The sequence below is a fragment of the Lipotes vexillifer genome, unplaced genomic scaffold (assembly GCF_000442215.2).
Source record: "Lipotes vexillifer unplaced genomic scaffold, Lipotes_vexillifer_v1.1 scaffold914, whole genome shotgun sequence".
Classification (NCBI taxonomy): Eukaryota; Metazoa; Chordata; class Mammalia; order Artiodactyla; family Lipotidae; genus Lipotes; species Lipotes vexillifer.
In genome coordinates, this window is record NW_006780388.1 from 3,005,348 (window position 1) to 3,021,881 (window position 16,534).

The 16,534-nt window shown below is 47.5% G+C and overlaps 1 protein-coding gene across 2 annotated transcripts in view; it reads right to left on the reverse strand.

Annotated features, from left to right (window-relative positions):
* MAPK8IP3 (mitogen-activated protein kinase 8 interacting protein 3) overlaps window positions 1-16,534 on the reverse strand; it is a 47,595-nt gene that overhangs the window by 29,214 nt on the left and 1,847 nt on the right. For both annotated transcript variants that reach the window (XM_007453574.1, XM_007453573.1), the window contains exons 2-3: window positions 2,344-2,464; window positions 74-144 (exon numbers count right to left, since the gene is read on the reverse strand). In XM_007453574.1, coding sequence (XP_007453636.1) covers window positions 74-144; window positions 2,344-2,464 — 192 coding nt within the window. The remainder of the gene's footprint in view (window positions 1-73; window positions 145-2,343; window positions 2,465-16,534) is intronic.

The window sequence follows — 16,534 nt, forward strand, 5'->3', positions numbered from 1 at the left end:
GAAAAGGCAGCCAACCCCACGTGTGGGGCTTTACCACTTCCTCGTGGCCCTGGCCCTGTGGCGGGACGCCCACCTCTGTGTGCCGCTGGTGCAGGGCATTGTACTCCTTCTTCATCTCCGACTCCCGCTCCTCCAGCCGGGAAACTAGAAAACACGACCAATGTTTGTCAACTGCACAACCCGCTTCTCCAGGGCATGGACTTCTCTGGGCTTGACTGCTGGGGGACAGAGTATTCCAGACAAACCCTGCCTGGACCCTGAGCTCAGAGGTGGCCTCATCAGCACAAAACACCCTGGGGACCCTAGCAGGCGGTTCTGATGGGCCCGGGTCTGGGTGCATCACCATGTGTGCGGTTATCTGAGGCTATTCAATCCTGCTGCAGAGAGGCAGAGCTGGGTGAAACTCACACAAGCCTTACTCTCTATGTCTAAGTCAGCTGGTAGCTTCAGAGGTGCAGGCAAAACTCACAGGATGTGTCACGTTGTGTCACATGTAGACAAGGAACGAGCAGGTGGCTTGTGGACAGAGGCAGAATTCGGAAGTAAGCAGCCTCTGAGACACACTAAAGAGGAGAATATCTGAACACAGGATGGAACACACAGGTGTCCCTCACATGGACCAGGGGCTGGAAAGACCAAGTCACGATCGTGCCACCTCTGGGCTGGCAGCTGTGTCACCCCTGTGACACCTAGGATGGTCCCCACCACGTGTGCTCTGACCAAGAGGCACAGGGAAGCACCTGAGTACCACGGGCTAACTGGACAGCCAAGCCACGGAGCCAGCATGCCACGGGCCTCAGACACCTTGCGTCTGTGGCCCTTTGTTCCAACCTCAGTTCTGTTGAACTCTGCACAGAGCGAGACAGGACACACGGCAGCCTTGTTCTCCCCTCTCCCCAGTCCTTGCCCCTGATGCTGACCAAATGGAAAACTTCAGACTGTACCTTGGAGTTTACATGTTTTCCTTCTAAGAAAAGGTGAAAAGGCTTCACGTGAAAATTATTCTAAGCAAAGGGAATATTAAGGATTCTGTGTAGTTATAGAAAAGGGTGGATCTATGCAAAACTAAAATGGGCCTTTCGGTTTGCCTCTGCTCCACAAAGACTAGCATGTTTGTGTGTGTGTGTGTGTGTTGTCACTAGCTGTGCTCACCTACAACACCTGGGGGGTATTGGCTTTAGCAAAATGGGTTTCCAGTCTTGGTTTGGGATACGGATAGACCCAACCATCAAACCATTTTGTTTTTTTAATTAATTAATTAAATTTTATTTTTGGCTGCATTGGGTCTTCGTTGCTGCAAGCAGGCTTTCTCTAGTTGCAGCAAGTGGGGGCTACTCTTTGTTGCGGTGCGCAGGCTTCTCATTGTGGTGGCTTCTCTTGTTGGGAGCATGGGCTCTAGGTGAGCGGGCTTCAATAGTTGTGGCACGCAGGCTCAGTAATTGTGGCTTGTGGGCTCTAGAGCACAGGCTCAGTAGTTGTGGTGCACGGGTTTAGTTGCTCTGCGGCATGTGGGATCTCCCCAGACCAGGGCTCGAACCCGTCACCTGAATTGGCAGGCGGATGCGTAACCACTGCACCACCAGGGAAGTCCCTCGTTTTTTTTTTTTTGGTATGATCTTAACTTTCCAGAGGAACGAAGGCACCTGTTATCCAAGGTAATGAGGTAAAGCAGCAAACTAGGTCTCAACCGTCAAAACCACTAATTACAGAAAACTGAAATTACAGGGTCATTATAACTTTGAGAGTATAGTTTAAACAAAGACTTCTAAAGGTAAAATAATAGTTCTTATTTAAAAAAAAACAAAAAACAAAAACAAAACAACACAAAACTCTTTCCTCGTCTCTCCTTGTAAAGGGACAGGGTGTTCCCATAGGCACCCTGGTCGGCCATGAGTGCCCCCTAGGAACTGTCATTACAGGGGCACCATTGTTGGGCCCAACTTTCAGGTCACAAAAGGGCACCCGCTCCTCAAGCAGCTCACAGACAGGAGCCCCAGACAGCAGCCAGGAGCTCTGTCCTAAAGGGTCACACAAAGTTCATAGATCTGTGAATTTTGGGTCAGACTGCAACATTAAGCAAAAGTGCTCTGCCATCAGAGGGGCCTTATTTATAAATTTTATTTATTTCCACAAAGGATTTGAGGCCATTTACAGAAATACAGAGCGGTGTAAAGACAGAAAACAAGTTATTGAGGGAATCACAATGAAAGTAAGATAAGGCTCTCATTGGGTTTTCTCACTCTCTTTTTATCAAAGGCTCTCAACATCTCTCCCAGCTGGGTGGGTCTGAGAACAACAAATGCATTCAAAATGCAATTTCATCTCTCTGGGCTAGGGACTTACTCTGATCTGCATAGTTTTTGGCCTTCAGTTCCAGTTGGCGGGTCTGAAAGTCGTAGTGTTCCACCTGGGTTTGTAGCTCTTTCTTCTCTTGTTCCAAGGCATCTTCAAACTCAATAAATTTCTATACATGCAAGGAAGAAAAACAGCAGGCGTCATGAATGTGGGACGGCCAGATGACAGCAGCCCCTCAGAAGGGCTCACACTCAGGCCCAGAATGTGGTTTCTGCACCCCAGAGCCGGCTTCCCTTCCCGTCCACCACCCGCCACAGCCCTGTGGAGAGCTTCCCAACAGTAGATACCACAGCCTTCTAACCAGCTATCCGCCAGTCACCCGGGGCCCTGAAGTTGGAAAAGCCTACACATGCTGGCTTTAATCTTGAAATTCTTAATAGTTTTTGAACAAGGGGCCCCCATTTCCAGTTTTGCACTGAGCCCCACAAATTATGTAGCTGGTCCTTAGGCAATGGACCTCTCAACACTGAACATCTACAAGAGGCCAGGTGTGGACTTCCCTGGTGGTGCAGTGGTTAAGAATCTGCCTGCCAATACAGGGGACATGGGTTTGATCCCTGGTCTGGGAAGATCCCACATGCCGCAGAACAACTAAGCCTGTGCACCACAACTACTGAGCCTGCGCTCTAGAGCCCGCGAGCCACAACTACTGAGCCTGCATGCCACAAGTACTGAAGCCCGCATGCCTAGAGCCCGTGCTCCCCAACAAGAGAAGCCACCGCAACGAGAAGCCTGTGCACCGCAACAAAGAGTAGCCCCCGCTCGCTGCAACTAGAGAAAGCCCATGCGCAACAACAAAGACCCAACGCAGCCAAAAATAAATTAAAAAAAAAAAAGTCTCTAATTTTCAAAAATAAAAATAAATAAAGAGGCCAGGTGTACTTTCCTCTTAACCTGTATCTCAGTCACTGCTCAGTTCAGGAAGCCATCCTTTGTGGAATAACCAGCAATGCATAGTACTGTTCTGATTCTTTTAAAAACAAGATGGGGGGCTGTTGGCCTAGATTTGGAATCTGCACTTTACATGGTAAGTTTCTGAGCAAAATTACTACCGAATCAAGTGAAAAGAAAGCACTTTGTAAAACAAAAGAAAATCCTAAATGTTCTTAGGAGGAGACCTAGGTTAACACTGACAGCCCAGGGTAAAGGCAGGGTCTGGTCCAGCAGGATGGGCACTGGGCAGCAAACCCCCCCTCCCTCCCTCGGCTAGGTGATGGCCTGAGGGCCACAGCCCTGCAACAGCCCTGATGGGAACTGTTAACACCTTGATTTTACGGCGTACAACATGGAAATATTAGTAAGAAATTTCATTTGTAGGAAGCATAAATGTCAGCTGGGTTCTTAAGACACAAAGAGTGTCGCAGAAGATGGGAATATAAAACGGGCTGTTGGTTCCAGGTTTTGGGTGTCTGGGAGGGTCAATGAGTTTGTGGTGGCCATAGCTGTATTTCCCGTAAAAACTGCACCCAGTCCCCCACCCCAACTATGGGCCCCAGAGACACTTCTTCCTACAGCGGCTTCTCAGAGGTCTTTGCAATGAAAAGCACTGGGGCTCCTGCCCAAAGGATGACTCACCCAGTGCAGTGACAGAGGGCAAAAACACCCGGGGCGGGGGCGGGCGGGGGTGCATCAGAAAGAAAATCTGTATTGATGACATCACTCACAACTTAAGTAAAATGAAGAACACCCGCCCCATTGCCAGGAAAATGCACACAAACGGTGCAGTGGCACAAAAATTTAAAGTAAGTGGTTTTGAATGACTGTGGCCATGACCAGCATATGAAGAATAAACAAATGCTATTAATTGGCTGATAAAGAAATTATTTAACTTGGGTAATTTTAATTCCTATTACTTAAAAAAATTAAAAGAATGATATAAACATATTCTTTTGTAGAAAAATCAGAAGAGTGTTAAGTGAAAATAATACTTTTAACCATAATTCTGCCATGCTATCAATGGTTAAGAAACAACAACAACAAAACCATAATTCTACCAACCAGAGAGGGTCAGTTAAAATTGGGTGACATTCTTCCAGACATGTGTGTAAGTGTGTGGAGCGGATGTGCCATCATTTTGTACACGGTATCTTGACCTGACTTATTCACTCGTTTACACTGGAAATGTCTCTCCACCCTAAGAACTATGCTCTGCCACTCCTAACAGTTGTGTGTTCCCCTGTTGGTGTGTGTCTGCAGAGCATAGTTTACTCAACTGATCGCCTCCTGTTGGACTTTCAGGCTGCTTTAAAACGTCCGTTATTATTGTTACTACTTGTGTATCTGCCCAGTGGCATCCTGCTCCCCAGGCCAGATGGGCACCCCAGCCCACACCCCCCAGGTCGGGTGGTGCCCTTCCTGGAGCCCCCATGGCCTCTGTGCTGCCAACCCGACAGGTGGGAAAACGGCAGAGCATAACTGTCTTAATTTTCAGCTCCTGGATTACTAGTGAGACTGAATAAATTCATTAGTCATATACACTACATCTAACAGCTCATTATGTCCTTTGTCCGATTTTCTACTACAGGTTATTTTTCTTAACAATTTGTAAGGACTTATTAGACCCATTCAAGAATTTGTCTTCTACGCTGCAAGTACTTTTCCCAGGATGTAGTCTGTGTGTGTACAGTAGTTTACTTACTTCTACACCATTTACTTAATAATTTACCCTTTCTTCATTGCTCTGAATGCTACCTTTATGATATGCTACCTTCTAAGACATATTTCGGTCTATTTCTGAGCCAGTAACCAAAGGTTTTTTTTATCACTTAAAAAAAATTATTAATTTATTTATTTTTGGCTGTGTTGGGTCTTCGTTTCTGTGCAAGGGCTTTCTCCAGTTGCGGCGAGCAGGGCCCACTCTTCATCGCGGTGTGCAGGCCTCTCACTGTCGCGGCCTCTCTTGTTGCGGAGCACAGGCTCCAGACGCGCAGGCTCAGTAGCTGTGGCTCACGGGCCGAATTGCTCTGCGGCATGTGGGATCTTCCCAGACCAGGGCTCAAACCCGTGTCCCCTGCATTGGCAGGCAGATTCTCAACCACTGCGCCACCAGGGAAGCCCCCAAAGGATTTTTTTAAACTTGTAGTGTAATAGCATCTTTTAATAGCTGATATACATTTACCCTCTTAACTCTTCCTTTTCAATATTTTCTTGGTTACTCCCACTTGTGAATTGTTCTAGATTAAGTTGAGAATCATCCTGAATCACTTATATATTTATTTTTTGAATCAACATTTTGCCTGTCAGAAAGCATCAGCTCTCTGGTCCTCAGGAAGGGTCCCTGTTTTTCATGACAAAATGCTCAGGGCTGGACTTGGGCTGAATGGAAAGTTCATCTTGAGCCAGTGAAGAGCTGAATGACGGGGCGACTGGAGCTGGAGGATGGAAAATGCTCCCTTTCTGTAAACTGAGCCCTGTCCTACCTCCAAGCTGGAGCACCAAAGTTTTACACAAAGAAAAGCATTCTGTGGTGCTAACACCATTTCTCTAGAATTCCCATCTGTATTTCATCATATTACCTGCATTTCATAGCTGAGAGTCAGCTAAAAAGATTTCTAGACGAAAGATGATTGGCTGCCTCATGCAGCATGTGGGATCTTAGTTCCCTGACCAGGGATCAAACCCATGGCCCCTGCAGTGGAAGCGTGGAGTCTTAACCACTGGACAGCCAGGGAATTCCTCCAGATTCTTAAGAAGGTCAGACAGATGTTCCTAAATCTATCCTGATATGTGATCGTTAAAATCCAATGTAGATGACAGTCCCAAAAAGCTTTGTCATGCCATAAAACAACCGATATGCTTTGAGATCCCCGATGAAGTTGGCCCCAAACCAGGTGACATGCAGAAATCCTCTGATGTTATGATATTGTAAGGCCCTTCAGCCCTAGGAAATACAGAGACATTAACTGAGAGAGAAAACATCTAGGTAAGCTGTGTACATGTATGTCCTCAAGGCCAAAGGCAGAGGGCACCCCAAGTGGCAGGGAGACATGAACGCACAGGACATTTGTGGTTCCCAGGCCACAAGGAATCCTGGAGCCAAGGGACAGTCCTGTGATGGGAATGGTCAGTCATCAGTAACCACCTGCAGACAAGGGGTGTGAGTGATCACGATCACAATCACGTGGCAGCAACTCCCCAGATTAACAAAAAGCCCCAAGGAACCCACAAGGGACCACCAGCATACTAAAGGGCCAGCCCTCAGTTTCCCTGCTGGGCTGGATCAAACACTGGGACACCGGGACACTGCAGGCTCTCTGCAGATTGGCGACCACCACACTTGGCATTTGGGGAAGAACAGCTCTTCCCCGCTACCCTGAGGGACAGCATTGAACCAGACAGAGCTGACTAGGGGGCATCTCAGGGGCTCCAAGTCCACGAAAACATCACAAACACAATATGCTGTTCTACAGCTTAAAAGGCATCCTCTTTCTTCCCCTCCTGAAAAAACTCTTTCAACCTTATTACAGTAATTTTAGTTAACAAAAATGCAAGCTAACTGTTTAACTGAAATGGAAGACGCAATGCCACCTTCATCAAATATTATGAGGGATAAATAACGTGAAGGACCAGTGCCTGGCCAAGACTAAACAGATACTTAATCATTGCTTTTTTTTTTTAATCATTGCTTTTTATGAGGAAATACTTGGGGCTAGACTTGGGATGAAGTAAGAATCACCTGGACAAGTAAGGAGTAGTTGATGGAATAAAGCAGGGGCTTCGTGGTTGGTGGTTAAATGAATAAGTGAGGAAAATACAAGTTCTCCTCCAAAACGAGGGGGCAGCTGTGGCGGGGGAGGTGTCAGGAGGGAACTCTAGTAACTGCGTTAGAGTCACAAAACATTCAACAGATGTTTTCAAGGAAGCAGAAAATATTTTTATTTACAGATCACTTACTTTAGATTTAAGAGAATCAAGAATTTTCAGTGGTGGGGGACAGGGTAAGTTATCTCTATAAGGAAGTCGTCCATAAGAAAGTTAAACATTTTTCAATTTTTATTGAATTTGTCCAATTCAATTTATCCAGTATGAACGGAAATGAGAAGAATAAAATTTTTAACAGCATTTGGGTTGAGTGGGTCTGCCTGGTGCTGGACTGTGAAACAGAAGGAATCTACCGTCTGAGACATGCCAAAGTGAAAAACTCGTACACACGCCAATTACATGCACTACAGATTTGAGTTTGTCTGGAATTGTCATCTGTCTAACTGAGTCTAGTCAAAATGTCACTTAGCACCTGATAGCATACAGAGGTTTAAGGCCACCTCACAACAAATCTTTTGAGCCTCCCGAAGAGCAATGAGGAGCAACTATCAATTGAAAAGGTACCAGGGTGTCTTAACATGAACACTGAGCTAGGAAATACCTGATTCTTACTGCTAAATACCAATCTACTACATGATTCCCTTTTTTTTTTTTTTTTTTGCGGTATGTGGGCCTCTCACTGTTGTGGCCTCTCCCGTTGCGGAGCACAGGCTCCGGATGCACAGGCTCAGCGGCCATGGCTCACAGGCCTAGCCTGTCCGCGGCATGTGGGATCCTCCCGGACCGGGGCACGAACCCGTGTCCCCTGCATCGGCAGGTGGACTCTCAACCACTGCGCCACCAGGGAAGCCCCCATGATTCCCTTTTTAGATTTTGTTTTTAAGATATACTTCTACCCCTCCCTCTTACTAACAAATTGCTCTGTTTTAAAATTAAATTCAACTGGTTTTCAGAATTTGCTTTTTGGTGAATTTCAAGGTACATACTGAAGTAACCTGAGAGTGTGGCAACTTCCAAAAATCCAGGAACCAGAGGAAGCTTTTCTCAGTATCCCACGGAATGAGATCATTCTATCTAACTCATGCATAAAACCAAACTTAAGAAATAAACTGACTTTTTCGGGACTTCCCTGGTGGCACAGTGGTTAGGAATCCGCCTGCCAATGCAGGGGACACAGGTTCGAGCCCTGGTCTGGGAAGATCCCACATGCCGCGGAGCATCTAAGCCCATGCGCCACACTACTGAGCCTGCGCTCTATAGCCTGTGAGCCACAACTACTAAGCCCGTGTGCCTACAGCCCGTGCTCTGCAACAAGAGAAGCCACCGCAATAAGTCCGCACACTGCAATGAAGAGTAGCCCCTGCTCGCTGCAACTAGAAAAAGCCTGCGCGCAGCAACGAATACCCAACGCAACCAAAAATAAATAAATTTATTTTTTAAAAAAGAAATAAACTGACTTTTCATGTCAAATATAAAATTAAGACAACAGAAGCCAGCATTCCTAGTCCCAGAATGCAAGAGAGATTACTAGATAAACACTCTTTTATAACATAATCATTAGAATTCTGGTAACTTTCATAATTGAAGGCTATTTTAATTAAAGGCAAAGTAAATTAAGACATTAAATCCAATCCTTCCCTCTTATATGTCCTTTAGGCAAGGGTCACACATAGGAAATAATTCAATTCTGGTTGAATTGTTAGAAATAAAACAGGAATCAAAGATTTTGTTCTTTTGCATGTAATTCCTTCCTGGGGATGAGGGGGTAGAGTGAATGTCCAAAAGAAAAACACTCTTTTTGGGTCTTTTATCTTAGGCAGAGTGGTGCACTGGGGTGCTGGGCACAGGCTCTGTTCCCAGGGGAGACGCCCTCTAAGGATGGGTAATTCCCTGCTCCTGTCGGTCCCTCCCATCATGATCAAATATTTACTGGGCGCTCACAGGGGTGCTGAACTCATGAGATCTCAAACCTCAGAGGGTTTTTTTCCCAGCTTTTTCCCATATTCTATGATTGTTACCATTTACATCTAAAATGCAGTGTGGGCAGGTGGACAGAGAGGGAGGGAAGGGCATTTCTGCATTCAAGTTTTAGACACACGTCTGAGATCAGGCCACTATGCAGGAACCCAAGAACAAGGTTGGATTCATTTTTTAAAAAGCATAGACTCCTCATTTAGGTTAAAGGAACCACTGGTTCAGCATCTGCCTGAGATGAATCCCAACAAATGGCACTGGTTTAACTCACACTGATTTTCAAGAATTGGTAAGATAGGGACTTCCCTGGTGGCTCAGTGGTTAAGACTCCACGCTCCGAATGCAGGGGGGCCGGGTTCGATCCCTGGTCAGGGAACCAGATCCCACACGCAGGCCACAACTAAGAGTTCACATGCCACAACTAAGACCCAGTGCAACCAAATAAATTAAAAAAATAAATATTAAAAAGAAAAAAAAGAATTGGTAAGATAGGAAAGATGTCTGTAAAAAATACATATTTTAATATATTACATATTTATTTAAGTATTTTATGTTAGATACTAATATATACTTTGTATCTTAAAATATACATTACATTTATTATATTATTTATGATATACGACATGATTGGTTCTGGGGGGAAATAAGAAAAAGGAAGATAAGACGAAAACTGTAAATGCCCTGTCCTGGGAGAAATTTCCCTGGGAGAAGTTATTCTTAAGTAGACTGCGTTCTTTGAAGCATTCTTTTTTTTTTAAAATTAATTAATTAATTAATTAATTTATGGCTGCATTGGGTCTTCATTGCTGCACATGGGCTTTCTCTAGTTGTGGTGAGCAGGGGCTACTCTTCATTGTGGTGCGGGGGCATCTCATTGTGGTGGCTTCTCTTATTGTGGGGCACGGGCTCTAGGTGCAAGGGCTTCAGTAGTTGTGGCACGTGAGCTCAGTAGTTGTGGCTTGCGGGCTCTAGAGCGCAGGCTCAGTAACTGTGGCACATGGACTTAGTTGCTCCACAGCATGTGGGATCTTCCTGGACCAGGGCTCGAACCCATATCCCCTGCATTGGCAGGCAGATTCTTAACCACTGCGCCCAGGGAAGTCCATCTCTGAAGCATTCCTAGCAGTTTACACTGATTTCTTCAACTTCCTAATCCACTTGGCTTCTATATCCCTCTCACTCCATTTAACAGGAGACACCTGAGGACGCCCATGGTCGCCCTTTGGTGGACACAGGGTCTCGCTGTCCAGAAGCGTACACTGAAGACCCGAGGCCACAAGCTTGGGCAGAATCCATGGGATCCCGCCTGGATCTGGGTCCAATTCACTGGGAGAAGGAAGAGGTAAGAGGCCGGCGTGGGAAGGTCAGAGAGCAGGAGCACAAGCTGAAGTTGAGTGGAAGGAAGGGCACCCAGAGAACTTGAACAAAAGGCATCACCTTGAACCCACCACTGTAGATAATCAGAATCCAAATGCCCTGACCCCTGTCTCACAAACCCCGCCAATGGAGGTCCGCTCCACTGATCTTAGCATTCCCCAAATCTCTTGCCCATGAGAGGAGTTCAAAAGAAGGTAACTGACTTATCATTCCGCGGGTTCTAAGTGTCTGTGTATATTTCCTTTCCTTGGGTCGAGCCTTTCCCACCCTGGTGACAGGGCTGCTTTCTTAGGAAGCGCTAACCGGCCACCAACTGATTCTAACCGCTTGGTTTCCCTGCCCATCTTCCAGTGGGGCTCCCTGTGTGCAGCTGCATGCAGGACAGGCTGCGCCGGAGCCTCCCAAGGCCCCGAGAAACAGGGCGCAGGTGTGGACGGCAAGCTCCTGCTCCACCAGAGGAGATGGATGGACACCCACACAGCAGGCTACACTAGCAATGAATGGATGAATGAAAACACGGCAACAATCTGGGTGAATCTCAAATCATTATGCCATGTGAGAGGAGCCAGTCCAAAAAAGAGTGTACACTGAAGGATTCAGTTTATATAAGGTTCTAGAAAATGCAAATCAATCTACAGTGACAGAAAGCAGACCGTGGTTACCTAGGGATGGGGGAAGTCGGGAGAGAGTATTGAGGGCCACAAGGAAACTTTGGGGACAATGGAGATCATCATCTTGATTGTGAGGATGTTTTTTCGGGTGTAGACGTGTTAAAACTCACCAAATTGCACACTTCAAATATGTACAGCTTAGTGCACTGACCTCAACAAAGTTGTTACAAAGAAAGAACAGAACAGAACTGAAGCCTATGGTCGAAGATTTCATGGTGTGCTGTAAGCACTAGCTGCTTTCTAGGTGCTGGGATTTCCCTCCAGACCTCTTCTCAGTCTTTCAAGAATTTCATCACCTCTCTGTTGTTTCCTAAATAGCTGCAATGCTTTTTTTCTTTTTCCTCATCTCACAATATTTTCTTCTATTCTCCTGTTTCAAAACCTGCTACACTTTGGGGTCTCCCCACTTTCTAGAACATGTTCACTGAAGAAAAACACCCCACCTTTTAAGCATCTTCCTTTCTTGCCTGACGTTATGAAACAGGTCAAAGAAACATTTACTGCCTGTCCTTACAGAACAGTGATTGAGCTAGACTGTCCACGGCTACACTGCCCAGTACCTTAGCCACAGCCACATGTGGGTATTTAAACTTAATTTAGGGAATTCCCTGGTGGTGCAGTTGTTGGGAATCTGCCTGCCAATGCAGGGGACACGGGTTCAAGCCCTGGTCTGGGAAGATCCCACACGCTGCGGAGCAACTAAGCCCGTGTACCACAACTACTGAGCCTGCGCTCTAGAGCCCGGGAGCCACAACTACTGAGCCTATGCGCCACAGCTACTGAAGCCCGTGTGCCTAGAGCCCATGCTCCACAACAAGAAAAGCCACTGCAATGAGAAGCCCCCGCACCGCAATGAGGAGTAGCCCCAGCTTGCCACAACTAGAGAAAGCCCATGCACGGCAACGAAGACCCAACCTAGCCAAAAATAAATAAATAAACAAAAACAAACTAAACTTAAATTAATCTAAATGACATAAAAATAAAAACTCATCCTCAACTGCATGAGGCACATGTGAAGTGTCAGTGGCCCTGTGTGGTCACATAGCAGAACAGAAATTTCCATCCTCACACAGAGCTGTATTGGACAGATGGATGGCTGAAAACCACAGAAAGAGGCCTTGCCCTCCAGGAACCAACAGCTCGGTGCAGCACGTGGAAGCAGAGAAAGGCTGCCCTCCTTCCTCACCTGCACACACACAGGCAGCTGGCATCTCTGTGGGACGTGTGTCAGAGAGAAAAGAACCAGCCTTGGGGCTGGAAGAACCAGAAGGGCACTGCCCCTTGGCTAACCAGGAAAGAGCCCCCACGTGGGGACTCTGGGGTGAAAGGGATTCACTCGAGCACCCACATCTGAATGTCACGGTGCTAGACGCAAGGGAGTCAGGTGTACGCAGCAAAAGCACATGCAGAGGGGGCAGAAGGAAGTGGAAGGGCAGGGGACAGGGCATGCGGGGGCGGGGGTGGGTGCTCGGGACCCCGGGAGAAGGCGGTCTCCTCCTGGGAGCGTCCCTTCCTCTGTCCCCATGCATACCCTTCACTCTCCATCCCACGTTGCCACTTTCTCACCATCTGACAGTGTGGCAGGACCTCCCCATCCGAGCACCTGCATCAGGGCAGCACAGACCCATCCCCGGCAGCAAGCCTGGCCCTCACGATGCTTAGCTGACTGAGTGACCGAACAAGAGAGAGTGGGAGATGGGACCTGCCTGCGGACCAGTTCATGCCACAGGAGAAGGGTTGGGAGGGGGAGAAAGTGGCTGGGGGAGCAGCGTGACAGTGGTGACTTGAGCCAGGATGGTAGCAAAGGAGATAAAAAAGAAGCACAAAAAGTACAAAAAAAAAAAAATCAGGCCAAAAGAATATCCAGGACTTAGTGAGTCACTGGACATGGGAGGTTGTGAGGATGACCCCTGGGGCCCTGACTTTCAACAGAGCAAAAGCCTGGAACATCAGCCGTCTGGCTGCTGACCACCCTTGGGAAAAGGGACCCTGCCCCCCACACAAGTGCCCCTCCCCAGCTTCCATCCTGCAACTGGTCATGAGGTCACACGAAAGCCAAACTAAGGGACATCCTGCAAGATAACTGGCCTGTGATATCACATCATCAAGGTTGTAAAAAGCACAAAGTGATAAGCTGATTGGGAACTGAGGACACCATAGGACTTGCAGGAGCCCTCAGGTCTTAGCAGAGCAGGAGGGAGGGAGGGAGATGGAGAGAGAAGAGTAATGTGGAAAAACGTTCACCTTAGGGAATCTGGGTGAGATTGTCCATAAATTATTTCTATATTTTTCTATAAATTATTCCAAAACAGAAACTTTAAAAAAAGACAGATTTAAAATTTAACTTGCCCCAGTCCCTGCCCCGCTGCCTAATGGCCACCACAGGGCCTTGAGGGTTCCAAGGGTTCCTGCTGGGCGAGCCTGGCAGGGCGGTGGGGCTTCTTCCGCATGTTCTGTTCTCTCTGGCTGGAAAGCGCCTCTCTCTGCTCTCCTGTGACTGTTTGTTTTTTGTTTTTTTTAAATTTAATTTACTTTTATTTAATTTTGGCTGCAATGGTTCTTTGTTGCTGAGCGCAGGCTTTCTCTAGTTGTGGTGAGTGGGGGCTGGCTACTCTTCAGTGCAGTGTGCTGGCTTCTCATGGCAGTGGCTTCTCTTGTTACAGAGCAGGGGCTCTAGGTGCATGGGCTTCAGTAATTGCAGCACACGGGCTCAGCAGTTGTGGCTCGCAGGCTTTAGAGTGCAGGCTCAGTAGTTGTGGTGCATGGGCTTAGCTGCTCCACGGCATGTGGGATCTTCCCCGACCAGGGCTTGAACCCATGTTCTCTGCATTGGCAGGTGGATTCTTAACCACTGCACCACCAGACAAGCCCTGTCCTGTGTCTATTTGTTCCCCTTTTTTAGGGAGAGTCTGTTGTACTCCTGGTGACTCTAGAAAGAGAGCTATAATGGACCAGTATTTAGAGGAAACGAGGAAAGGCAGCTCCCGGCACCAAATCTTAATCGCTTCATCTAAAAAAAGTTAACAATTGAAAAAAACTGTCCTGGGACTTCCCTGGTGGTCCAGTGATTAGGACTCCACGCTTCCACCACAGTGGACACGTGTTCTATCCCTGGTCAGGGAACTGGGATCCCACATGCTGAGTGTGGCACGGCCAAAAAACCCCAAAACAAAACAAAACAAAACAAAAACCTGTCTTTTAATACAGAAAAAGAAGAAGAAGAAATTGCATACTTTGTCTAAGCTGGGGTGAATTTACTATTTGTAATATGGGACACAAGAAGAAAAACTTCTGATTCAATATATTAATTCACTTATAAAAAAATGCCAAATGATCATCTCTATAGAGTAGGATAATGGCTTCTGCCCCCTCCAGCTTCATCCTGTCCAAATATTCTTCTACAAAATGCATTACTTTTGTACAACTAGAAAAACACAGTTTTGGGTAAAACTTTCCAGTTGGATGCTTGCCTTACACAGCACCAGACACTGAGGTATCAGCAAATACCCACAGCCATGTCTCATGGACAGAACGTCCACTTGAGTTGCTTGTGATGAGTGGGGGATGTTACTAGTAGTTTCCTTAGGGCCAAGAAGACTTTAAGGTGAATGATGGCTACTAAACTCACACCTTGTATCTCAAACACTGTTTTTCCTCCTGTAAGCCTAATACTTGATCCCTGCGAGGAAGGCTCTTTGCTGCTCAGGACTGGAGCGAATGGAGTCCTCTGCTCCCTCCTCCCTGGGGGCCACGGTGGGCAGCACTGCTCAGGGGCGCCCACTCGCTCCCGGCCATCCTGGTCAAATGCCCATTTCCAACCTTCTTTTCTAATGGGAAAGAACTCAGTGGGTTTTCAAAACTTTGTATTGGACACAGTTTCAGCATTTTTAAGGTCTCTGTAGAGGTTTTAGAAGCCAGCAACATCCATTTAGCTCTGCAAGTTTGAGCGGGACTCACTGGTCTCGATGACAAGCATAAAACCTGCACAGTCAGAGACTGAGATGCCCCACGCTTGCCACCCGAGGCTGCCCCATCAAGGTGCTCTTCCCTGGCTTGGCTAGATCTGCCTTGCTGCAATTCTCCAGGCAAACAAGAGCCAATCACAGGACTTGGCACTTGAGATGAAAGAAACTTGCCACATCTGGCAACACACGCACTTTACAGAAGCGGCCAGTGGGGCCAGAGAGGGGGAGACTGGTCACAGGGCGTGCAGCTCCCAAAGGCGAGGCTGACACTCAAGCATCTGCAAACTCTGGGGCCTGGCCCCCCTCCCTGGACCCCACCACCTCTAGCTACCGTCACTCCCATCGAGAGAGTCACCCTGGGACCAGAACAGATTCGCAATCTCTCACTGCGGTTATTACGGGCAAGATGTAGCGGGCAGAGGTGTTTGCTCTGCTCAAGGCTTTTTCTTTTTAAATCTGCAGATTCTGTGTGCTAGGAAGGCTGCAGGCGGCTCAGGTTACTCAGCTCTGACTAAGCCTTCTTGAGCAGAGTGGCCGGGGAGGCAGAAGCTACTCTGCATCACGCACACGCCTGCAGCCCATGCTGTTCAGCCTCCCGTGTTATCAGACACACATCTAGGATCTCAGGCCCTGTGTGGAAAAAGAAGCCAGGCCACAGTGTACACTGGTCTTTTCCACAAAACTGAAAATGAATGTCTACTGGATTTAGTAAATGAGCTAGAATGCCAAAATGGTTACAGATTTTGGCCCTTTTCTTGGTTGTAACATCACATGAGGTCTCTCCAAGGGCATACTATTAGCATCAAATCACAGCCTCTATGCTGGCCAGCCAAGCGTTTTGTTCACTCTGTGGCTCTCTGTTCAGCATCTCTTAATAGCTGGGGCAAGGATGGGTCTCGGCCTCCAGGGCACTCTCCTCCATACCACATGCGCATCCCCAGCTCTTAGTCCAGGGCGTAAGTGGGAGGCCAGAACCACACTCGCTTGTGGCTGCACTTGAACCATGCAGAGGAGAGCAGGGGCTTCATCCACGCAGAGCAAATTTTTAAGGTAGATGGTTATGATTCTTAGCCTTAAGGTTGTCCATCTTTCTCCTTTTAGTTCCTTCTCGTCCACTATATTGACCACATAGGTACATAATGAAAGAAAACAAACCTACTAAAAACCTCAGTTAGGCATCAAATGGCCGCTGAGAGCAGTCAGAGAAGTGGGAGGTGCTGCCCAGCATGAGGGAGGCAGCCACTGCCCCACGGCCAGTGAGGGGAGCCCCAGAGCTCCAGTCTTCTGGGGTATGCTCTCTGACCTCCCACAGCAGTGGAACGAAGAGCCCACTCCAGGGGTCAGTGTAGACTGAGTCTTGGCCTGGTTCTTCTAGAGCATGTGACCTTGGTCCACCCCCACTCCTTCTTGGGGCCGGTTCTTTCCCTAGTA